The following is a 25,810-nucleotide window of genomic DNA, read 5'->3' on the forward strand; positions in this document are numbered from 1 at the left end:
ATAGATAGATGATAGATAGATAGATAGATAGATAGATATAGATAGATAGATAGATAGATGATAGATAGATGATAGATGATAGATAGATGATAGAGACAGATAGATAGATAGATAGATAGATAGATAGATAGATAGATAGATGGTCGGGATGACCAGCCAAGTGTGTACCTGGTTTCAAGATGCCCATTTTTATATTTTTACTCTAAAAATATATATTAACCTTTTCTACATGAGTTCGATCCCCATGAGACAGCTGCATATTTCTGCATTGCAGGGGGTTGTCTGAGATGATCCTTAGGGTCCTTTACAACTCTACAATTCTATAGTTCTACATACAAAATTCCATTTATTCCCAAGGCAATGTGTTTATTAGCATCAGGTCAAGAGGAGCAAACTCCTGTTTTATTCCTGTAGCCTGGAGAGTGCTGTGATTTAAATTGGGAGTTTCTAAAGTGGGAGGAAACATCCCCTAGTGAGGGGTGTTAGGATTACCTGGGGGGATGTCTTGCCAAAGGCAAGGTAGTTCTTTTAAAATGAGATTCAGAAGCAATACAAAATACACAAGTGAGTGCAAAGATTAAATATTTTATTCTAAAACAGCGGGGCAATGTATAGAATACCAAGCAAGCACTTCAATCTGCTACTTGGAAGCCCTCAAGAGGCGGCGAAGGGACTCCCCCAGGTAGCCTCAGTTTGCACGGCCCTGCGGCCGATCAGTCCATGCACAAGCTTTCAAGAAGCTCTGCCCAAACCATCTGATTTTATAGATAGCCTGTGTGGTTTCCAAGAAGAAGAAGAGGAGTTTGGATTTGATATCCTGCTTTATCACTACCCGAAGGAGTCTCAAAGCAGCTAACAATCTCCTTTCCCTTCCTCCCCCACAACAAACACTCTGTGAGGTGAGTGAGGCTGAGAGACTTCAGAGAAGTGTGACTGGCCCAAGGTCACCCAGCAGCTGCATGTGGAGGAGCAGGGAAGCGAACCCGGTTCACCAGATCACGAGACTACCGCTCTTAACCACTACACCACACTGGCTCTCCAAGACTGGCTACGTGCAGATCATCCATTAGCCACCCCCTCCCAATGCCTCACTTTCTCAAAACAATGTTCAACATCAAAGAAGGTACCCAGCATTATCCTCCCCAACTGATTAAGGCAGCTGTGTGTGGGACTTCACCTCCTCCCAACGTTCTCAGGACATTAAAGACTGTTCTCACATCATCAAAGAACTTAACAAAAGCGAGGGAGTGGTAAGGAACAGAGGCAGGAAGGGTAACCATGTCAGATCACTAACTCCTCCATACATTTTTGTCTTCCGTGTGCATTTCCCATACAGGGGAGGGCACTAAGACGCAAGCAGGTGGGGAGGTCACTGGAGGTGTGAATGACGTTCAGACTCTGAAAAGTTGGCATCACTGGATAGTGTTCGTTTGTTGAAATCAGTAAGCTAAATAGTTTTAATTGGATTTTGGATAAAATTAATTGTTACTGTTTTGAATTTTATTGTGTTATTATATTCCTTAGTGGGTCATGCAAACTGCTGTTGTGAATACACTGGTACCTCGGGTTACATACGCTTCAGGTTACAGACTCTGCTAACCCAGAAATATTACCTTGGGTTTAAGAACTTTGCTTCAGGATGAGAACAGAAATCGTGCTCCGGCAGCGTGGCGGCAGCAGGAGGCCCCATTAGCTAAATTGGTGCTTCAGGTTAAGAACAGTTTAAGGTTAAGAACGGACCTCCGGAACGAATTAAGTACTTAACCCGAGGTACCACTATCATCATTTTATAGGGCAGGGGGCACTGGGGGTGAGTTTATGGAGCCAAGGGGGCGGAGGCCCAAAAATGTTTAGGAACAACTGATTTCAGTGAATTTAAAATGCGGAACTGTATGGGCTCAGAGTATTTCTTTTCTTTTAACTAAGGTTGGTAAACCATTTGTTCACTGTAACAAAGCAGGAATGTAGAAGTAGTTGCAAAGCATGGAACAGTGGCAATGAAGAGAAGAGGGGTGTTAGCTGTGTGCTTCACAATTGGCCATCTAATGGGGAGGCCTGGCCAGACCATTAATTCCAGTTTCTGAAATTTCTTAGCCACATCACTCCTGAAGAGCCTGGTTCAGATCTTCATCGTGCAAAAGTTCAGATCTTCATCACTATACAGTTCTTCTGGAGCACAACAGAAGGGTTCTTCTTCAAAGGGAATGGGTATGGTGGGGAGGGTTAAAGACATCACACCTTTCCTGCTTCCTCCTTCACAGTTGAACCACTTGTCGTTGCACAGCCCGCCTTAACGCTTGCAGAGGCATCTCAACCATCACCGTCAATGCCAGCCCAACCATGAATGTCATCAGGCAGTGTCCAAGGAACAGATAGAACTGAAAAGATAAGTGCAAACGGAAATAAGGGCAGATCTATTAAGCATAATTGTTCAACTGCACACTGAAATGGAGAATGGCTGTATGCATATTGCTGAAAGGGTTTAACATTGGGACATGCCACTGAGGCGTACTGAAGCTCGCTGAGCTTTAACAGGTTGATAATTAATCAACTGGTGTTCTCTGCTAGCTCTCACGTGAGTGTTTAACCTTAGATAGGGCTGCCATACGTCCAGAATTCCCAAGACATATCCAGGATTCGTACTTCGGAAATTGGGTCTGGGAGGAATTTCCAAAAATTGATTAAATGTACGGGGAAACCCAGGCGTATGGCAACCCATGTCGGAAGTGTGGTTATTTTGATGACTTTCATAGAAAAATAGTTCACAAACCTTCAGTTGTGGAGGGTTTGTTTTCAAAAAAAGGTCAATAAGTTTTGCTTCCAGATTTGAAATATGGCAACTGAGCCTTAGATCATGTGATTAAGGTATTCAATTTTAAATCTCCATTTTGAATAGGAGTTGCCTCTTAGTCTTTTGTTCCCAGGCACAGCCAGAGAAAGATGTGATAATGAAGCCTCACCAGGAGCTACATAGCCTTAGGCTGGAAGGCTAATGCAAGCTATGGGAGAGACAGAGCTTTGGTTTTTTTCTCTGATCATAATAAAGTTCTGCTGCCAAGTTATGTGCCCACCCCAAAAAAAAAAAAAAAACCCATACTAGGGTAAATGTGCATAAAAGTGTATATATTAGTGAAAATAACATACCAAAGTGTACTAGATTATGGAAAACGCTTTGAAAGAATGTGTGTGTTTGCAAAACTTCACACAAAAATGTGAAATTTGCACTAAAAGGCTGACAAATTTTCAAGAGGAGTTTAAACACACACACACACACACACACACACACACACACACACACACACAATTCAAATTGCTGCAGAAATGCAAGGAATTGAATTGAAAATTTGGAAAATCGAGATCCTGAAGAGAACCAAAATTGACAGATCCATCCATCCTTAATCACTCACCATATTCATGTCCGAGTAGTGCATGGACGTTTCTTGAAGTCCATTATACAACAAAATCAACATTGGGTGGACCAAGTAGCAGGCGTAGCTGATTTTGGCAACCACCGACCAGAAGCCCCATGAAAGCATCCAATTGATGAAACCTAAAAGGTAAAGATAAAGGTAAAGGTACCCCTGACCGTTAGGTCCAGTCACGGACGACTCTGGGGTTGCAGCACTCATCTCACTTTACTGGCTGAGAGAGCCAGTGTTTGTCTGTAGACAGCTTCTGGGTCATGTGGCCAGCATGACTAAGCCGCTTCTGGTGAACCAGAGCAGCGCCCGGAAACGCCGTTTACCTTCCCACCTATTTATCTACTTGCACTTTGACGTGCTTTCGAACTGCTAGGTGGGCAGGAGCCTGGACCGAGCAACGGGAGCTCACACCGTCACAGGGATTTGAACCGCCGACCTTCCGATCAGCAAGCCCTAGGCTCTGTGTTTTAGACCACAGCAAATAACAAACCTTTAAAGACCCAATTGTGGTATAGTGGTCAGAGTATCGGATCGGGACCTGGGAGACCAAGGTTCAAATCCCCACCAGTGGCATTGCGTGGGGGTGCAGGGGGGGCCGGCCGCACCGGGCGCAACATCTGGGGGGGCGCGCTCGCACTCGCAGTGCTAAAATCAGTGCTAAAATCCACGGGTTAGGGGGCGCAAATTACTTGCCTTGCCCCAGGTGCTGACAACCCACACTACGCCAGTGATCCCCACTCCTGAGGCCCGATGAGGAGGCTCTGAGAGTGACATTTGCCCCACTGCCCGGGCGTGAGGTTCCCCATTCCTGCTCTGTAGCGTACCTCCATAGCCTTCCTCACACGCAAAAATTATCCACCCCACAGCAATAGCCCACACCGTCCGGTGAGTAGCTTGGTAAATGGCTGTGGCAGGTGAGAAGTCGAGGGGGTCTTGTAACGCATAGGCCAAAGCAACTACCATAAACATGGAAAACATTGCAGAAAGCCATCCGATGGAAGCCTGCACCTGCGGAAACACGAGAAAGAGACGTTTGATTGCATCTTAGTTCATTAGGACAATTCCACCTGACTCTGGTCGTTTTGTCAGATCTGGGAGGGGAAGCGACTTTGCTTCTCTTTCAATGGAATGTTCAGGCCTTCTCTTCCTGTCTCTTCTGTCGTGGACAGACTTTGGTAACATCATCATCATCATCATCATCATTATTTTGTGCCCCCTCAGCTCAGTGCCCTGTGCGGGGCAATTGCATGCACTGCCCTAAATCTAGCACTGCCTCTGTCAACTGTTAGACCAGAGGCAATTTCATCCAGCAGAGCTTTACTGCTTCTGAAGGCAAATGAGCATAATGGTCACAAATCCAATACGTTCAGGATTGGCCCTGTCTGTAAGAAATCCAGTTGCAGCAGACTTAACTTAAACTTACAATAACTCACAATAGGTCTAATCACTATGTACAGAACACCACACCAGAAGGAAAGGAGATAGAAAGAGAAAGTGAAACCCAGGCTCCTTCTGGCCCTAACTTTTATAGTCAGCATGACCTTGACAGAAGAGATAACAGTACCAAGTTTAAGCCGGCTGTACTCAGCTTCTCGGAAGGAATAACCCAAACATCATGAACCTTTTGCTTGTTTCTTTCACACAGAGAAGCTTCCAGAACCCTCTTGAATTAATTAGAATAGGAAAGATCTCTACACATCAGATCAATACTTTCTGCACTAAGAAATGCAAACTGACATGTTTAGATTACTTGGTTCAGTTACTCAGCTTTCAGGCACTTAATAATAAAATATACATATATTTAAGGCCCGCTGTCTTTAATGCATCATAACCAGTTAGATTAATTGAACAAAATAAACCAACCAGTGTAGAGGAGATTTGTAAAAAGTGCTTATTTTATTCCAAAAAACTGCAGATGAAAGACACTTCTCTCTCATAGGAGGGAATTCCTCTTCTAAAACGATGCTTACTATGATATATGCATGCATTACCCAAAATCAAAATAAATTTAGCTTCTTCCTTCATAAATAATAAATAATAAGAATTACTATTATCCCAGCCTCCCTCCCTAAGACAACAAACAACAAAATTGCAAAGACAAAATTTTAACAACATCAACAACAACGTCTTGAAACAGTCACAAATCCTCACAATAGAGTAATTTCAAGGTTGTCAGGAACAGAATATTTCAGCCACCAAATACCTGGGTGAATAGGAAAACCAATGACCCTCAATGGCGTAGCGTGGGGGGTGCAGGGGGGGCCGGCCGCACCGGGCGCAACATCTGGGGGTTAGGGTTAGCGGGCACAAATCCACGGGTTAGGGGGCGCAAATTACTTGCCTTGCCCCGGGTGCTGACAACCCATGCTACGCCACTGAGGACCCTCCCTGGGCCTTGCATAATAACCACAGGTTACAAATCTAGGTCTGGGGAAGTGGCATGCAGGACACAAAAGCGAGAGGAGACAAACACTTCTCACCCAGCAAGGCAGCTCCACTCAAAACTGGAATATGACATGGCTGTTTTAAAGACTGTGGGTCCCTCGTGTTTTTATGGTGTTCATTTTAACTACAAAGTCTCCCTTAGATGCTTCAACTGCATCTTGCTCTCCTCTCGAGGCTGCTGCTCCCCTTGCCAAAACCTTCCCCATTTATTGTGTACCACGAAACGCGCCAACTTCTCTCGTTGGCTGATCAAGGCTGCTTTCACTCTCTCTCTCCCCAGGTTGCAGTGGAATCACTTCAAGGCAACACTCGCCCCAGTGGTAATATTTTGCACAGCACTTCCAGGTGGCTTGAATATTTGGAATCAAAGGGGCTCCCTCATTTGTCAGGCCAACAAGCAGTGCCCCAGGAACCCTTCATCAACGGCTCACAGCAGTAGAATGATGTTGCTTGTGCAAAAGGGACTCGTCCCTTCTTGGTTTCATCATATATTGTAATAGCAAAATTAATTCCTTGAGCATGGATCCATCAAGGCACAAGAAGGGAAATACCAGTCGGTCTGGAGGGACTCCAAGGTTTGTGGAAGTATACCCGGTACTTTTTTAAAAAGAAATAAAAACCTTCAATTTGTATGGCTGCCTGTGAAGGCAGGGAACCAAAGACAGGGAACAGAATACGAACCAACTCTTGGGAGAGGATAGAACATTGGGGAGAGGAGGAATGGCGTATCTTGGAAGAGAGCATGATTGGCTGCTGGAACCCTGAACAGGAGCACTCTGCACTGCAGCATTTTTGTTGCAGTTCCTGCTTGTTTTTATTTTTTTATTCCTCACACTGGAAGGATCCCCCATTATGGGGGGTGTTAAACTCGGGGAAAGGATCAGAAAACAACAACAACAAATGCATTCTCAGGAGGGATCCAGAGTTCCAGATATTCTGAATGGCACTGTTGGTCATATTGAAACACAACACAAACCTCACCAAGCCTGTCCCAGATTTCTTTGGAGGGCGCCACCACAGTTAAAATGGTTTAAAATCAATACACATTTTGTTGTGCAGGTAGGTTCCCAAATGTTTGTTAAACACACCCTCCATTTACCTTGTTCCTTAGGACTGGGGTTTGCTGCTGGTTCATGTACAACCCAAGAAGAATGCCAGCTAGAAATGGACCGTATCGGCAGTAAGGTTTTGAGTAATACTCTGCGAAATACATCACAGTGGCCGTTTTCCTGCAAGCATATTGGAAACGGGTTATAAAAAGATTATATGGAAGGCTTGAAGGGAGAGAAAGAGCATTAACTGATAACTATTCCTAACTAAAAACATTTGGCAGATGACTCAAATGGAACGATTCTCCTGAGGTAAAATATATGAGAACAAAGTCTGAATGTTGCTGCTGTTAACAAACGTGGCATATCCAAAGTCTTCTGCTCTGAAAGGAAGTGTGATAGCACCACCTGTTTATTTGCTTCTCAAAATTCACAGGTTTTGCCTTTTTAAAAAATCGGTTGGGAAAAAAACACATTAGGCAGATGAAGTGAGTCAGTCAGATGACATCTCCATTAAGGGCAATTTTCTTCTCAGGGTGCCCTTCCAACTTCTGTTTCCAAAGATTCAAGAACCTCCGACATACCCCATAGCATGCAGAGGGTTACTTTCTCTTGGTTAATTAGATTCCTGACTGCGCTTTGGATCTCTCCCAGCATATTATTGTGACCTATTATTGAAGGGGGAAGTTTCCAGAACCTTACCTCATATCACGAGGATTTGCAACAGGAAGCCTGTAGAACGATGACAGCAGGGCTGTCACTGTAAAAGTCGTCAGGAACAGCAAAGTCCCCAGAATTATAATTCCTTGCTTGCTCCTGCCAAAACAATAGAAATATAAGCAAAAATAGAAATATAAGCAACAGATGGGGCCTTTTTTTTGGGGGGGGACTTTACATTATTCATTTAAATGATAAAACAATAACAAAAATCTCTAACTTTTATATTCAAAGGGTTGTTTGAGAGGGCATGTATTTCCCTGTTATAACTGAAGTAAAAGTAGTTTTCCAAGGGGAAGCAGAATAATTGACACTCTAATTACCCACAGGCATGCATTCAGCTTGGAAGAAACAAAGCAACAGACCAAATGGGTGCCATTTGGTACCGTTTTCTCATGTTCTAAAAGAAATTCACAGAGAAACAGATGCTAAAAGATAAGGTAAAGGACCCCTGGATGGTTAAGTCCAGTCAAAGGCGACTATGGGGTTGCGGCGCTCATCTTGCTTTCAGGCTGAGGGAGCCGGCGTTTGTCCACAGACAGCTTTCCGGGTCATGTGGCCAGCACGACGAAACCGATTCTGGCGCAATAGAACACCATGACAGAAACCAGAGTGCACGGAAAGCGGTACCTATTTATCTACTTGCACTGGCATGCTTTCGAACTGCTAGGTTGGCAGGAGATGGGACAGAGCAATGGGAGCTCGCCCCATCACAGGGATTCGAACCACCAACCTTCTGATCGGCAAGCCCAAGAGGCTCAGATGAGCAGGACTCTGATCCATGCCTCCCATGTGGGGTGGAGGGGTCTTAGATCCCTCTGGTGGCAGCAACAGCAGAAGGCTAGGCAGGCTTTTCTGGAAACTGCTATTCTTCCTTCCCCCACACCCTGTTTTAAATGTGCTATTTATATTTGACTTCACTTAGCAATGGTGTTTTTTTCTTTGAAATGTTTTTTGTTAACTTTGTTTGTGTTAAATACGTATTCTGTAGTTGACTTCCTTTGCAATGTTTTATTTTGAAATCTTTAAGATAATATTTTAGTTTTCTGTTAATTATGTTGCTTTGACTGTATACTCTATAATTTGACTTTCTTCAGAAATAGTTTGATTCTGGATTGTTTTGTTGATGTTTTAATATGCTGCAAACCGCTTTGAGGGTTTTTCCTTGAAAATACAAAGCGGTATAGAAATGAAATAAATCAAATAAAAAAATTACGAGGAAACCTCATGGTGGATGTTCATTGCCGAAGAAATACTCACCTCATGGAAATATAGACGAGCAGAGGTGTTGTGAAATAAAACTGGAAATCATTTGCAAGGTACCACGTCCATCCGTTACACTGAAAACGGGGTGGGAATGGGAAGACAAATGCATGCTTTTAATATATATTATTTAAAATATATATTATGATACAATGGCCCAATAAATAGTCCATCGTACAGACTTACTGACTCTTGCCCAGTAATAAAGTTGTTGATCAGCAGTAGGTTGGCCCACCACGTTCTTCTACAGTTATCAACCTCGAGTTTCGAGAGCTCCCAAAATGTCCCCCAAGGAGCAACAGAGTAGGCACCGATTAAAAGGCACAAGGAATATATATGGAGTGGCTGAAGCCTACAAACACAAGAGCAGAAGTGGTCGGGTTGCATGCAGGCACACAGTTTTCAACACATTGTTAAATAAATTCAAACCTGATTACATTTGCAAACCAGACTCCCTTCCCTTAAACTTCATCCCTGCATTCCTTTGCAAGCTCAGCTCAATAGCAAACGGGAGTAATTAATAGTACAGTGGTACCTCAGTTCTCAAACTTAATCCGTTCTGGAAGTCCATTCCAAAACCAAAGCGTTCCAAAACCAAGGTGCACTTTCCCATAGAATGCAATGCAAAATGGATGAATCAGTTCCAGACTTTTAAAAACAACCCCCAAAACAGCACTTTAGTATGATTTTTACTATCTAAAGAGACAATTGATCCAGAAAATGAAAGCAATAAACAATGTACTGCAGTCACAGAATCAATCAATCAGTAGCTGAACTGGGTTCCACACAGTCACAAAAACTCAACAAAAAAGCCGCAAAAACCGAAATGCAAAATAAATAGCAAAAACAGGCAGACCTCAGTGTAACACCCAAAACGGAAGTGTGGCACTCAAAACGGAGCACGTTTGGCTTTTGAAAAAAGTTCCCAAACTGGAACACTTACTTCTAAGTTTGCAGTGTTTGGGTTCCAAGTTGTTTGAGTACCAAGGCGTTTGAGAACCAAGGCACCACTGTATGTCTCATTTTTGAGAGAGAGAGAGAGAGAGAGAGAGAGAGAGAGAGAGAGAGGAAGGAAGGAAGGAAGGAAGGAAGGAAGGAAGGAAGGAAGGAAGGAAGGAAGGATCTTTCTTGCATTTAGACTTCCTGGGAACCATAGAATCATATAATTGTAGAGTTGGAAGGGACCGTGAGTGTCTTCTAGTCCAACCCCATGCAATGCAGAAATCATTTTTGCCCAACATGGAACTTGAACCCAAACCCCTGAGATTAGGAGTCTCATACTCTAATGACTGAGCTATGCCAGGCCTAGTGGAAAAAAGTACTTTGCAGCTGAACTGTTCCATTTAAACCATGAATCTAGCTTTCCTTCTCAGGCGAATGTTATATTACTGCTGGAAAATTCAATGTTTTTTAAGTTCAGTGTTTAAGACACGGTTATCCAACGTCATGCCTTCCACTAGAATTACAACTTTCATCACCCCCAACCATTGGCTGCTGGGAGTTCTGGCCCAACAATATCTGTAGGGTGTCAGGTGTGCTATCTTTGGACAATAGTAGAGGCTTCAGGCCCAGGCGCCAAATGCCCACCAGATCTCTCTATATGGCCCTCGAGTCTCTCCCTCTCTTCCCAGGACTGGCTCATTTACCAGCCCTACTCAATTTGCCTAGTTAGAATGTGTCCTTAAACTGTGATTAAGCCTGTTGTGTGCCATGATGGAGAGTTGCATGCATGTATGTGCATGGCCTCGGTCCAGTATATCTGAAGGAGCGTCTCCATCCTCATCATTCTGCCCGGACACAGGTCCAGTGCCGAGGGCCTTCTGGTGGTTCCCTCACTGCAAGAAGCCAAGTTACAGGGAACCAGGCAGAGGGCCTTCTCAGTAGTGGCGCCCGCCCTGTGGAACACCCTCCCACCAGATGTCAAAGAGAACAACAACTACCAGACTTTTAGAAGACATCTGAAGGTAGCCCTGTTTAGGGAAGCTTTTAATGTTTGATGCATTACTGTATTTTAATATTTTGTTGGAAGCCGCCCAGAGTGGCTGGGGAAGCCCAGCCAGATGGGCGGGGTATAAATAATAAATTATTATTATTATTATTAAAAAAATAGCTGGAATGTATTCTGCATAGCTGGAATGTATTATACTGCACAAAGGGAAGAGTCACACTCATTGCTGCACCCATATTTGCCTCTGGCTCCACCCTGTGACCCCTGGAAATGGGGCCCTCAGGATGAAGAATGTTCCCCACCACTGGCCCAGGCTATTAATATGCTAATATACCCACAACTCCCTCAAACTCTTAAATAGCGGAGGCAAATATCACCTCAGGTACCAGCATGGCTAATGACAAATGACTTTCTTCATGCCCATTTTGCTAAATGGATCAAACCCTCACAAACGGTTACCGGAAAAATCGGCGCCACAGGTACTTTACTGTGAGGCGAAAGGTGATCCGTTTTTCAGAGAGATTCAACATGTTCAAAAAGGACTGGCAGCTCAAAAAGCCACTGAGGAGAAAAAGAACTGAGGTTTAATTGCCTGTTCTAAAATGCCTGTCCTTCAGTTTCCTTTCCAAACAGAGGTATTCAAAGTGACAAACAAAAACAAGCCCCCCCCCAAATTAAAAATAAACTCAAATGCAATAATACAGGAAAACACACAGTGTTACAATGCTGTAATACCCAAAACTAAATAGCCAGAATGAAGAAAATGAAGTAGACATCACAATGTAATAAGCAACTGACTCAAAATCCTGTTGAAAAATACCGTATTTTTCGCTCTATAACATGCACCCGACCATAACACGCACATAGTTTTTAGAGGAAGAAAACAAGAAAAAAAATATACTAAACGAAACAGTGGATGTATGATTTTTGTGGTTCATGCTGTGGCCACAGACATGTGATCTGGCAGTGAGTTTGGAGTAGCCCAATGCAAAAATCCTGAGGATCCATGTGGATCCATGCTTTGTAACCACGTTTTTGCACCACTGCAGCCCCAGGCAACAGTGGGTGCGTGATTTTTTTGGTGCAAGATGTAGCCATGGACATGCTATGTGATCTGATGGTGAATTTGGGGTGACCCAGTGCAAAAATCCTGAGGATCCATGTAGATCCGTGCTTTGTAATCATGTTTTAAGTTGGAAAGGAAGGAAAAGCACTCAAGGGACAAGGAAGACACGTGGGGTGTGTGGAGAAGGATGCTGCTAATAATGCAGGAGAGGGGTTTAAGGGGAGAAGAAGCACGTGTGGGGTGGGTGGAGAAGGATGCTGCTAATAGTGAAGAAGAGGGGTATAAGGGGAGAAGGCTCCCCTCCCGCTTTGCTCCTTTAAAGAAGCAGGCTCTCTGTCCCTCTCTCCTCCCCTCTCCGCAGCTCTTCTCCCTCTTTGCTGTTTCAAAGCGAGCCACGGAGGAGGGAAGGAAGGGGAACCATGGATCCTCTGCTCACAACTGCAGCAGATCCCCTCCGCCACCTGCAGGCATTCGCTCCATAACACGCACAGACATTTCCCCTTACTTTCTAGGAGGAAAAAAGTGAGTGTTATGGTGCAAAAAATACGTATATGTCCTCAGACATCATGAAACAGACAAGGAGGGGGCGCAGTTTGTGTGATCACAGTAGTTGGTGGTGAAGGTGCCAGTTCAAACAACCAGGGATCCCACGCAATCCTGGCTGTATGAGCTCACCAGCAGTCCCATGTGATCCCTATGGCAAGGGATCCCATAGAGGCAAGGTGTGAACCCATGGGGCAATTTGAGGCAGTTGCCTCAGGGCAGCAGGCTCTGGATAGATGGGTAGCAGATCTGGCCTCCCTCCATGGAGTCTGCCCTGGGCTTGTTGGCCTCTGTTGCCGCCATGCGCCTTCTCCCCCAGGGGCAGGGCGGGTCAAGTAGGTGAGCAGCAGAGGCAGGCAGCATGGACTACCAGCAGGATCTATTGTCCTACAGATCCTGCATGAATAAAACACCTGTTGTTGTCCAATGCTTCTTCAAATAATTACCAGGGAATAATTCTCATGTTCCATCTTTATAGACTTGCAAGGTTCACTACCATGAGATGTTAGATGGTTATTTTTTTATTTAAAAATAATAATAGAGGGAGAAAAATGTCTAATAACATCTGACTTAAAGGTAAAGGTAAAGGTACCCCTGACCGTTAGGTCCAGTTGCGGACGACTCTGGGGTTGCGGCGCTCATCTCACTTTACTGGTCGAGAGAGCCAGCGTTTCTCTGCAGACAGCTTCCAGGTCATGTGGCCAGCATGACTAAGCCACTTCTGGCAAACCAGAGCAGCGCACGGAAACACCGTTTACCTTCCCGCCAGAGTGGTACCTATTTATCTACTTGCACTTGACATGCATTCCAACTGCTTGGTGGGCAGGAGCTGGGACCGAACAACGGGAGGTCACCCTGTTGTGAGGATTCGAACTGCTGACTTTCTGATCGGCAAGCCCTAGGCTCTGTGGTTTAGACCACAGCGCCACCCGCATCCCCTAACATCTGACTTACCTGATGAGAAAAAATGTGTCAACGCCTAAATAAAATGGTCCACTTAGAGATAATACGTAAACAGGGCTTTTAAGCACTTTAGCTTCCCATTCCAACTCATTATCTGTGGTAACATATAAGGGAGAGAGGGAGAGAGAGAGAGAGAGAGGGAGAGAAACAGTCAGGAGATATTTGGAAATCTACTTAACTCAAGCATATCTCTGCAAACGAAGAGAAACATGGAACAAATCAGGTCCAATTGTGTCTATGTTTTTTTTAAAAAATAAGTTCCCTTCCTCTCACTTAATACCTTTCCAAAGCAGTTTACAAATATTAGGAGTTCAAATAATGAGTCTTTGAATGTTCAGGCTATGGCATTCATACTTTATGTTAGGCTAGACTTTGCAAATACAGTGCCCTACTGACGTTTTCATGTCTCTTCGAAGCTTACAGGAACTATTTGTTAGACAGAGGATGTTTTGAAATGTTAGAACTGCTGCTCCTCTCCAGCTAAAAGGGATGAGTGTGTGTGCCTGTCTTGAAGATTGAAATATTGTATTGAAATTGGGGCAACCCAGAAAACAATCACACAACCTCCTGTGCCCATTCAAAGGCGAGGAAGAAATGAAACAAAACACACTGTAGTGTGATTGTCCTCCTTGAAGACTGAGGTGCTGGAATGAAAATTGGCATGCGTCTGGTGTCACTAGATGGAACTAGATTTAGTTATATCTGGGACACTGAGTCAGCAGTGTCCTATTGTTGGTTTGTTCTTGTTCAAGATAGACAATGAAGTTCTTGTCACTGTGTCCTTAATCCTTCTTTTACAGAATGTATGTTCAGGAAACCCTTCAAAATTTTATTGATTTACAACATTTATATCTCACATTTCCAAAATGTCCAAGGCAGCCAAGAAAGACAAAGAAACACACTATATCTCAGAGGTGAGGAGACCTCACGGGCTTCTAGATATTGTTGTACTCCAGTTCCCATCAGTCATGGCTAACAGCTTCAGTGGATGGGAATTATGGGAGTTGGAGTTCAGCAACATTTGGAGAGCCACAGGTTTCCTGCCTCTGAAATTACACACACACAAGGGAAGGAGAGAAACACACAGAGAGAAATAGAGGAAAGCTGTGAAATCCTATCAACCAAAGTTCAAAAGCAAACAGGTCTTCCACAGTGTGGAGGAAGAACATCAGATTCTTCTCTCTGAAGCAGAGAATCACAAAGTTTTGGTCTGGTTACTGAAAAGGTCCTTTCCAGTTCAAACAGCAGCTCAGCCTCCCTATAATCATTCTTAAAGGACCCAGGAAAGATGTGAAATGCACTGAATGAGATATATCAAGTGAGGATTCTCATTGTTCTTTACAACTCTCTATTGAACAAATCTCATTGCCTCTACATAACTGATCGCCCTGTCAAAAAAAAGAAAAAAAAACCAAGCCAGGGCTGTTTAGCAGCAAGTCACAGCCCATGAACTGCAATCCCGGGTGTCAAATATGGAATAAAATAGCAGTTGAAATGAGTAGTGAGTTCATTTAGAGAACACTGTGTATATCTGCCTTTGTAGCTTCAGCTCCTACCTAAATTCTGCCACGCTGTCATTTGACTTGTATGCCCAGAAATTACCCACAAGAGACTCAGCGCTCTGATACCATTTAGAGCCAAGGAGACTTCTTTATAGGGTTTCATCAGCCAAATGGCTGGGAGATGGTTTTGCAAGGAAAAACACTTCAGAACGCAGTCCAAGGTACCTAAGAATATTAAAGCAGCAGAAATCAATTCATTATACCATGTAGATTATACATGTTCTGCCATGTAGAGTGAAGAAATAGCCCTTTTTTGAAAGCATGTGTGCACTTAACTCCGTGGGGCTTACTTCTGAGTAGACATGCATGGGATCGCATTTTAAGACTGGCAGATGATGGGGGATAATTAATGGACAAACAGCTTCCCAAACAAACAACAGTGCTTTTCTTCCAATTTCATAGGCTGCACTTGGAGTCCCATTCATCTGCAAAGGGGAAGCCTGTGCAAAGATTTTTGCTAGCCCCACAGGACTTCCCTCTTCTCTGCTCCGGAGGGTTGGGGGGAGAAACTCAGAACAGATTTGGGGGGGGGTGCGAGCGGAGGAGAGATGGAGATGGTTCCTTGGTGCTACACAGAATACAATTCAATACCTTTCAAAATTTGTTTTGTGTAGATTGCCACAGAGAAACCTGAAATGGAATTTTTAATCCTCCTAAAATTATCCTGAACCTGAACCCAAATGAACCCTGTGGGAGTTGAAGATTTCAGGGCTGGCTTCGTCCCGCCTCCTTGCCCTCGATTCCCTCTGTTGCCTTTCCTACTATCTCAAAATAGATTGTAAACACCTCGGGACGGAGACCTGCCGTCCCCACGCCCCGCACTCTGTGATGCTTCCTGCTCACAGTAGGTGCCATAAAAATAATTACCAACATCACCATTAATAATAATGCAATGCCTACTTTGCTTTGAACCATCAAATGCGGCCAACGCTGCTGATACAGGTTCATGACTATGTTTCCTCTCTGCTTTTGATTCGCTTGCATCTCTTGCAACGAAAGATGTGCTTCCGTAATTTGCGGGAGGCAAACCGTCCGATGGCAATTCATTGCGCTTAGCCTTCTCCCATACATCAGCGGTGTAAATGGTTCCAATGATTGGCAAGATGATGAAGGAAACGCTAACGAACCTGGAAGGGAAATAGAAGTTCATTACTGCAGAGTGATTCTTGCTCCTGAGAGGCACGGTCTTCAGGGTCAGTTTCACGGCTGGGCTGAGACGTCCGCGGTCAGTACTTACAAACAAACCGCTACAAACACATCAATAGGGAAAAGGTTCTTAGCGCATCTGGCCACAGTCGGGAACGAGGCCGTTGAATTCACAGCGAACAGAGACGGAAAAGGCAATAGGAAAGAGATGGTCTTGAATTTAAATACACCTGTCAAAGGAAGAATAAGTTAATAATTTCACGGTCAGGACAATGGAGCCTTTTGTGATCACAATTTTTACCAGCTTGTTCAAGGGAGTAAATGGAAACATTTGCTCTTTTAAGTCCCAGAAAGTGTTTCTATTCGGCACAAAGGTTTTAATGCACATTTTCCAAAAAATTATAAACTTCTAGTGGCCTTAGGAAATGAATCTCTCACATGAATTCCCTTGGTTGTTTCACCGTCCTTGCAGAAATATGGAAGAAAAGGAGTTGGTATAAGCCCATGAGAGGTCAGTTTAAGGGCCAAATTGCAGGTGACCAACAGTGACCTAGGTCTTAGAACCTGAGGTCTGCTAAATGCTGTTGGACCCCAGTCAGCATGGCCAAGGGTCAGGGACGATGGGATATGGAGTTCTTCAGCCATTGGAGGGTGACAGGATGGGGAAGGCTAGCATACAGTGCAATCAGAAAAATGAAAGTATCCATTCTCCCTTTCAAAAGTACTTATAATGTTGTTTTCCCTGTTCTTTGTAAAGAACAAAGAGGCCAATGAAAAATGAGAAGGAATAAAAATAGGAGTAACGACTTAAGCACATTGCAGGATTCCCCAAAAATAGACCAGAGGCAATTGTATTTCATCCAGCAGAGCCTTGCTGCTTTTTAATGGGGGGACGCAGGGGTACTCGTACCCCTAAACATTTTGTGAATCTAAGTTTGGCCTCATTTTGGGGCAGTATTTCAATATGCGTAGGAAAATGAGAGTACCCTTAAACATTTTTTTAAGGAAAAAAGCACTGCTGCTACTGAAGGGAAATGAACATAATGGTCACAAATCCAATAAATTCAGGATTGGCACTGTTCATAAGAAATCCAGTTGCAGCTTATCTTAGACTTACCTTAAACTTACAAGAACTTATAATAAGACTAAACTTTAACATTAAGCATACAGAACGCCACACCAGAAGAAAGAGATAGAAAGAGAAAGTAAACCCAGGCTCTTTCTGGACTATTAATATAGTCGGCATGACCCTGACAGAAGAGATAATAGAACCAGTTTAAACCACCTGTACTCGGCTTCTCTGAAGGAATAACCCAAACACCAGAAACCGTCCGCTTGTTTCTTTCACATAGAAATAAACCTTCCAGAACCCACTTGAACTAAGCAGAACAGGAAAGATCTCTACACATCTGATCAATACTTTCTGTACTAAGAAATGCAAACTGACAGTTATCTGTGGAAATGGGGTGTTATTTATTTTAGATAGTAAGCACGGGAGCTTTGAAGGAGAGCAAAAGTAGATCAGTCTAGGTACACACTCTAGCCTGTTTGTAATGTCATGTTAAACCACAAACAAGGTTTGACTATGGTTTATGAACATCATGCTGGTGCACGAAGTCTGCACTATTCTGCTTCGGGTTGCGCTAGGAGCCACTAACCATAACCCATGGCTTGCCATGTCATCTGAATGCAGACCCGTGGTTTGTTTCTCTCCAAACTTATATGTTTAATTACCAGGTGCATGTACTGACATTAATGTGTCTGTGGTGTGAATGGATGGTGGCTCATGGTTACTATTAGTATTCTCCATATATTATTTCCTTTTCTTTATTTTCTTTAATAATTCCCCCCTTTGTTTTCTTTGTTTAATCTGCAAATAATAAAACTCATGTTAAAAAGCATGAGTGACGGTTTACACACGGTGTGTGAACTCAAGACATGTTTCATAAATCCACACACATTGGATCTTCAGTTTCACCTACAAGATGTTATACAACAACAAGCAACAAAATCACAGTCAATTTACCTAGCATGGCCAGTGCCGTAATTTCTTCTTCCTGGCAGGAACTGGGGGCACATAATCCATTGTAGTAATCAATTCCGTCCTAAGAAGTAGAATGCTTTTCAGTTCTCTTGTTGCAATAGGTTTAAGAGAAAATAGAGATACTGGCAAAAGTAGACAAATAGAGTAGATACCCAAGATGCACTGATTTCAAGGGCATTCTGGCAAAACTTGAAAAATACTGAGATTCTGCACATCAGTGGGATAAGAAGATTCACCAGAGGCCAGGCGGTCATGCAGCCGAGGACAGTTACAGATCTGCTCTGGGGTTTAAAAGTACAGCCCAAGACATTTTGCTGCCTGTGGTGCAATAAGAAATGGTCCCCTTGCCCACTCCCTGCCAGTAAAAATGCAACCCCAGTATATTAAAAAAACTAACAATTCGCTGCTCTTCCCTGACACTCAAAATGAGCTGTCTGAGGGGCTGAAGTCAAAGTAGGAAAGCCTGCTAAAAATCCTTCTTTCTGTATAATTATTAAAAGTTACAGGACTTGCCAGTTAGGTATTAATTCCATTTGTATCCTGAGCTTTTTATCCTCAGAATAAACCTGTAGCCTAGAAGGCAGTGCTTTGCTCACGTATGCGTGGGCATTTGAGACCAGGTATTTAAGATTTTAATTTATCAGAGCTCTAACAAACAGCAGAGATAATTCTTTTTTGTGTGTTTTGTTTTTAAGGGGGGGGGGGGATCTACTGTCTTGTACAAGAGCCTACAATCCAGCCCCTCGCTGAAATTTTAAAGAGCACCGTTTCAGATTCTAGAATAATTGTGCATTTGGAGCTTAAAGTAAGTTAGCTTAAGATCAAAGAAGGAAAGTTGGCTGTCCCCTCTTCCCCCCAACATCCACATGTGCCCTGTGGCTATCAATGACTACCGTTAACTTCCTTAATTTATTTTAGGATTCCTGCCTAATTTTGGATTATAATTATACCCTCTCCCCTAGAAGTCCCCCTATTTCATTCCACATTCATTCCAGAGCAGTTTTTAAGGAATACAGGGTGCGGAGAGGAGGAGACAGGACATTTCCCACCTATGAAATTCCTTAAGGTAACTTATCCTCACTTTAGAATATTACCTCTGTCTTCACCAATTTTACCTCTGTCTTCACATGGAGTCTCTCTCTTTTTTTGCTGAAGAACCTTTGGGAGTTGCCCTTCCAACACAGTCATTCAGCCAACCCAAAGTAGGTCACACACCTGCTGTACTTGGAGTTTGCAGTACTGCCCTCGGAATCTTCCGGAAGGTGCCTCAGCAGAAATGCATTCAGTGTAAGATCCCAGTCTGTCCACATTCCCACCAAGGACATTGCTGCCAGGTTTCCCAACAGAATCGTACACTGTGAAATCAAAGCAAGGATGCTGGGCAACACATGGTCCACCCATAAACTGACCAAAGGAAGGATGCAATGAAAGGAAGGGGACCAGAGGCATTTTGGGGGAAATGAGAGGATTCAGCTGCCTGCACCCACCGCTACTCTGCCAAATGCTTTGGTTGGAATGGTCCTAGGTAAAGGTAAAGGGACCCCTGACCATTAGGTCCAGCCGTGGCTGACTCTGGGGTTGCGGCGCTCATCTCGCTTTACTGGCTGAGGGAGCCGGTGTACAGCTTCCGGGTCATGTGGCCAGCATGACTAAGCCGCTTCTGGAGAACCAGAGCAGCACACAGAAACGCCGTGTACCTTCCCGCCGGAGCGGTACCTATTTATCTACTTGCACTTTGACGTGCTTTCGGACTGCTTGGTTGGCAGGAGCAGGGACCGAGCAATGGGAGCTCACCCCGTTGCGGGGATTCGAACCGCCAACCTTCTGATCGGCAAGTCCCAGGCTCTATGGTTTAACCCACAGTGCCACCCGGTCCTACTTTTTACTAATTTGGTTATTTATACTTGATACCCTAGGACATGGTAGTTAAGGATGGGTTCCCCAAAGCTGGCATTAGCCTGGGGATGTAGCAAAGGGTCCTGATCTCTTACATCTGCCTTAGAGAAGAAGTTATGCCTCTCCCTGAATACACAGAGAGATGGACAGAACTCGATAAGACTGACTGGAAGGATCGACGAGATCAGGATTTATAGAAGATTGGGAAAAGTTTACAGAATATATGCATAAATTAAGTGATAATCAAATAACGTTTGTAAGTTTTAATGAAGCTCTGTAAGAAGAAACGTTAGAATATGAGTAAAACTAAGAATTAATTTATAAAAATAATTGAAGAAAGGCTTTAGAAATGTGTAAGAAATTAAGAAGGGAAGGAGTATCAGGCAAGTTGAGGGAAGTCAAAAAGAGAATGGATATAAAAAAGATGTATGATTTGTATAAATTTTGTATTGGAAAAATTGAATAAAAATAATCTATTAAAAAAAATGAATACACAGAGAAATGGAGACAACCAGTGATATTCAGCCTAGTTAATAGTTGTGTAGGAAAATGCATCACCTGGGTGATTATTCTTACCCAACTGCAATGAAAAAGTAACGCCAGTAAAATTCTTCCATCCGGCAAAGAGATGGAGAATTCTGGTGGTCATTAAGACCATGATGGCCACACACACCCCAACTTCCAAAAGGTGTCGGTCTACCTAAAATGACATTATTGGTGACTGGCAGGACACAGTCTGTTGTCAGACAAGTCCCACCTGGGTCCAAACCCCTTAAAAATGGACTGCGGCCAAATGGTCCCTGTCCCACAAATCCCATCCAACGACTGCTACACGTGAGTAGACCAGAAGCCTGTTTGTAAGCAGGTGTATTGGGATAGACTTAAACTGAAAGGTTCCTTGAAGCAACATTCTGCCTCTTCTGCTTGTCTTCGTCCTTACTTTTTTATTAATAATAAACTTCATAAAATTTGGCTGGTGCGGTCTTGAGCGCATTTTTGCCAGAGCCTCAGGGTTAGTCTAACCCCGCATGCACCTAGCCCATCGGTCCAGGCTACATTTTTGTATGAGAGGGAGTTGGTTTCTGGGGAGTGACGGATGAGCCGGATGCTATATCTGTTTCCCTTTTAAGAATTTGCCTTGGATCCCAGAAAGCATTCCTGCCTGGGCGAAAGGGTTGCTAAGAGGGGTGAGATGGTAACTTGTGGAATTCAGCTGAAAGATTTGGGGGGGGGGGCAAAACAAAAATTAGTTGGTTTTGCCTGTCATTGGCTCTGGCTGCACCTACTATTGGTCTTCCTGCTGTTCACTCTAACCTTTCCAATGGACAACAACGACCACAGCTAATATCCCGACTGCCGCTTTAATTATATGTATTTGAAATACTTTTTTAAGCCACATCAAGAATCCCAGTTAGCAGGTGTGGAGATACATATTTCAAATAAATTAACAGGCCAAGAAAACTCAAGCAAGCACACTTTTAAAATATTCTACTTACTCCTTACGGCGTAAGCTTTGGGTTCTTCTGCATTCAGGTCAGAAAGGAATTCTGTGACGTCTTCCCAACATCCAAGAGTTATATTTATTGCAACAGAAGCAAAAGGCAGTAAAAGAAGCAGGAGGAGTTTGAACCCAGAAGCCATTTCTACACCTCGTTTACCTCTAGACTTCTTCCTTTAGGCCTGGCGGTATATATAATGGCCTCAAGCCAGTTGCCTTAGGTGAGAAGACAAGGCAACCGCATCTTAATTGAAAAAGGATCACTTCGCCTTGCAAAACAGATGCAATGCTGTGGAAATTGCACAAATAGCGTGAAAAAGGCTCTTTGCGCCTCAGTGTTTTCTCAGGTTGGATGTCTTGCTTACTTCCTCTGTGCTTTTTAAAAGCACCTGCTGCAATTTGTTACAGAGATCAAGGCAGGTGATTGTTACCTTTCCATGGTGCTCCCTCACCACAATTTCAGAACTATCACGAAAGTATACACTTCCGAAAATTCGACATAGGATTACACACAAAGCTACAGACCAGCTTCAAGAATATATCTGAATGAACATATTTGACTGCCTAAAAATGTACTTGATTGTGGTGGCAGGGATAAAGCTTCTGGTTTAGAACAGTGTTTTGTCTTGGAAGACTGCGATAATGGGAAGGCCATACAAATATAAACAAAACAACAACAATGGAAAGAGTCTTGTAATAAAAAGGTAACCTTTATTATTCCATTCACTTTGTACAAAAAACCCCCCCAAAATAAAACACCATCACTGCATAGTGACTGCCCATTTGTTACACAGGTCAAAAAGTGCACATCGACAAGCGTGAGGCTGTAAGAGGTACACAGTTTCTTTTTTAAAAAAAGTTTTAAAAGGCAGTGACAAGCTAGTATACATCACTGACAGAAGTGTAACAGGATCCTGCATATTCAGCTACAGGGTAGAATCAAGACGTTGTCCATAACCTCCCGATATTTGATGAGTATAAAAAGAGGGAGAAAAGGAATAACAAGCATTCACTGGTCATCATCAACGAAGCGAAGAACAAATAATGTTCAGCTACTGAGAACTCGTTTTGCTTCTGACAGAATATCCGGAAAAAACGTTAGAAGATGGCAAGGAATCTGGAGGCACCTTAAAGGCTAACACGGCTTTCTTGCCAACAGAGTGTTTTGGCCTACAGCTCAGTCGATAGAGACTCTTAAATCCCAGGGTCGTGGGTTCGAGTTTTACGTTGGGCAAAAGGGGGTTGAACTAGATGACCCTCATGGTCCCTTCGAACTCTCCGGTTCTATGGGTTCTAACTCCCATCAGCCCCCTGCCAGTATAGACTATGCCAGCTGGGGCTGATGGGAATGGCAGGCCAAAGCATCTAGAAACCTCCAAGCTGGCAACTTATGATTAAAGTGCCACACAAGGCTTTTGGATATTTTTTGCTGCAAAAGATTTAACACAGCTACTACCCCCTTTGGACACCAGTGGATCAGTATTTCCTCTGCTCAATAAATAATGGAATATCACAATTCTTTAGGGGCAAAAGAGAGGTGGGAGGGGGAGCCCCACATTTATTTACATACAACATGTGTCTTCATACAAGTAACTATGGACAAATGTATAATTCCCGAGAGCAGCGACGACTTCCCTTGGTTTTCAAGAATGGAACGTTTAACTACAGTATAATCATGCAGTTTTCTTTCTCTCTCTCCCCCTATACATACATACATACATATATATATTTATATATACATACATACATACATACGTACATACACTGAACATTTTGTTTTCAATGTGTTTTTCCCCCCTCTAAAAAAGTACAAAATTGGGTTCAGGGAATACATATGTGGTATAAAAGCAACCCACAAAAATCCAAACTAGTGTAAGAAGGGCAGCGCATGGAACCTCTTCTGTACTTCCATAAAAACATGAGTTACTGATAGAAGGTACATTCTGAGGTGTTCCTCACCTCCAAAAGCACCATACTTTCCTAAGAGGAGACTGACAGTGTTTGGGAAATGCAAATCAAAAGGTGCTAAATTAACAGGTTTATGCCACGAGAGAAGGAGGAGGAGGAAGTATCAGCACATAGTGCAAGATCGTAAACCTGCCTCCGAAGGGTGTCTCCTGTTAACAGCCACACAAATCCAACAAGGTGGTGCAGCTGGCTTGTACACAGAGCACCTCAGGCGCACGTTCTGTCACAAACCAGGCGGAGCTTTTCGCACATGAGGGCTCCGTACGGAGCATTTGCCAGCCCAGAAGAAAACGGATACACTGGCGGCGCTTTGAACATTTAATTTCTGCAGATACCTGGTTCGTGGCCACCAGCTGCACTTTTTTGCAAGTTGACTTATATATACAGTGGTACCTCAGGTTACATACACTTCAGGTTAGACTCCGCTAACCCAGAAATAGTATCTCGGGTTAAGAACTTTGCTTCAGGATGAGAACAGAAATCGTGCTCCGCCGGCGCAGCAGCAGCGGGAGGCCCCATTAGCTAAAGTGGTGCTTCAGGTTAAGAACAGTTTCAGGTTAAGAACGGACCTCTGGAACGAATTAAGTATGTAACCAGAGGTACCACTGTACTTTGCAGGCATCTTGGGGCTGATTTTTTTTGTAAGAGGCACAGTCTTGTGGGTGTCTGTTAAAACTCGCATGGGGATGTGAGTGCGTGGCATGGACAAATGCATGGAGAAAGCTGCTTTAAATGCTGAAAATAAAACTAGAAGATCTTAAGATCTAGTCCAGCATCCTGTTCTCACAGTGGCCAACCAAATGCCTATGGGAAACCTGCCAGCACAAGCGTACTCTCCCCTTCTGCAGTTTCCAGGAACTGGTATCCAGAAGCACTATTGGCTTCAACCATGATGACAGAGCAAAGCCATTGAGGCTGGAAACCACTGACAACCTTCTACAAATCCTTGCTAATTCCATAACCATGAGATCTAGCAACGTGGTGTGTATTTTTAAATACAGGCCACCAGCTTCCCCATTAATCTCAAATACTCCACCACGTAACACATTTTGGTAGAGAATTTGGGCGATCTGGGAACTGCATAACACTGAGCTAACACTATTTGTCCCAAGAGACTCTGGGTGCAATTCAGAGTAGACGAGAGCGTACGTTTAGTGCAGAGGGTTAAGACTATGAGCTGAGAAACCCCACGTTCAAATCTTGCCTTAAATATGAGCTCTGTCCCCACACATGCAGCCATCTGCAATGTGGGGATGATAATAATAACAATAATAATAATAATACTGACCTACCTTACAAGGTTGTTGTAAGGATTACTGAGATAATTTATGTGAAGCACTCTGAACACTCCAAAACATTTTCTAATTGCTGGTATGGTCCAGAACCTTTAAGAAATCTATGAGATGTGTGAATTACACAGCAGGCCTCGTTCTTTTTCATTTTTTTAAAAAAAAGAAATTACATTTTAGCTGCAAAATTAGAACTACTATGTAGGTAGTATTATTCACGTATAGAACAGTTTCATTATTCAGAGTGCTTCATGGTCCTTCATCTTTATGGAGTGCAGCATGGTACTATATGATGGCGCTCTGAAAAAGACTCACAGTGCTCAAATAGTACCTTTTCCATCTATCACCTTGGCAACATACCTCTCAGTTCATATTTCTGTGATTGCTTGCCCCTGAATGCATTTCCTCCTCATACATGTAAACCGAGAAGCTAAAACAAGCTGAAAGCAACAAAAAGAGGTGCTTGGCTTCTGTCTGTGTTAACCAGAAGACAAACAACCTTGAAAATAGTAACCGTGTAGTTCAGAATTCCAAACTTTACTCGAGTAATTGGAGAGCGAGACCAAGAGACTGTGAGGAAGGAAGGGCACATGAAGCTGAAACTCACTAGGTGGCCAATTCAGAGGAACACACTAGAAATCAGCTCACTCCTCTGTATTCCTAAGTGCACAAACCAACCGTTGCAAACCAGAACCATCCTCAAATACACATTAAAGCATTGACCTGGTTTGCACATAATGCTAAACCATGGTTTGCTGAACAATGGCATAGTGTTGTCTGAAGCCTGCCCAGCAGCTTAACTATATTTTGGTTATCTATTTTTTTTTCCTTCTGCCAGCAAAACACGGTCTGAAGCAATGGTTAGTTGCTAGCTTACGAACATTTGGTTTGTTGTAGATCTGGCTTGGCATCACATATGACTCCAGTGCCCTTCCTCAATCATAGTTTGTTTGGCCACCCTGTCTCAGAAGCTCATCAATCATTAAGAGTT

At 43.4% G+C, this 25,810-nt stretch overlaps 1 protein-coding gene across 1 annotated transcript; it reads right to left on the reverse strand.

Moving 5' to 3' along the window:
• Positions 1-569: 569 nt before the first annotated feature.
• LOC309352315 (O-acyltransferase like protein-like) lies at positions 570-20,722 on the reverse strand (the record flags this gene model as incomplete). Its single annotated transcript, XM_081880674.1, has 15 exons — positions 570-2,378; positions 3,408-3,550; positions 4,247-4,430; positions 6,967-7,096; positions 7,619-7,732; positions 8,894-8,973; positions 9,083-9,248; positions 11,304-11,405; positions 13,408-13,510; positions 14,973-15,143; positions 15,879-16,105; positions 16,216-16,354; positions 18,151-18,229; positions 19,384-19,523; positions 20,641-20,722. The coding sequence occupies 15 exons, from the start codon at positions 20,720-20,722 to the stop codon at positions 2,256-2,258; spliced, it is 1,983 nt and encodes a 660-aa protein (XP_081736800.1). The 3' UTR covers positions 570-2,255.
• Positions 20,723-25,810: the final 5,088 nt, after the last annotated feature.

Source organism: Podarcis erhardii (assembly GCF_964252035.2).
Source record: "Podarcis erhardii genome assembly, chromosome: 11".
Taxonomy (NCBI): Eukaryota; Metazoa; Chordata; class Lepidosauria; order Squamata; family Lacertidae; genus Podarcis; species Podarcis erhardii.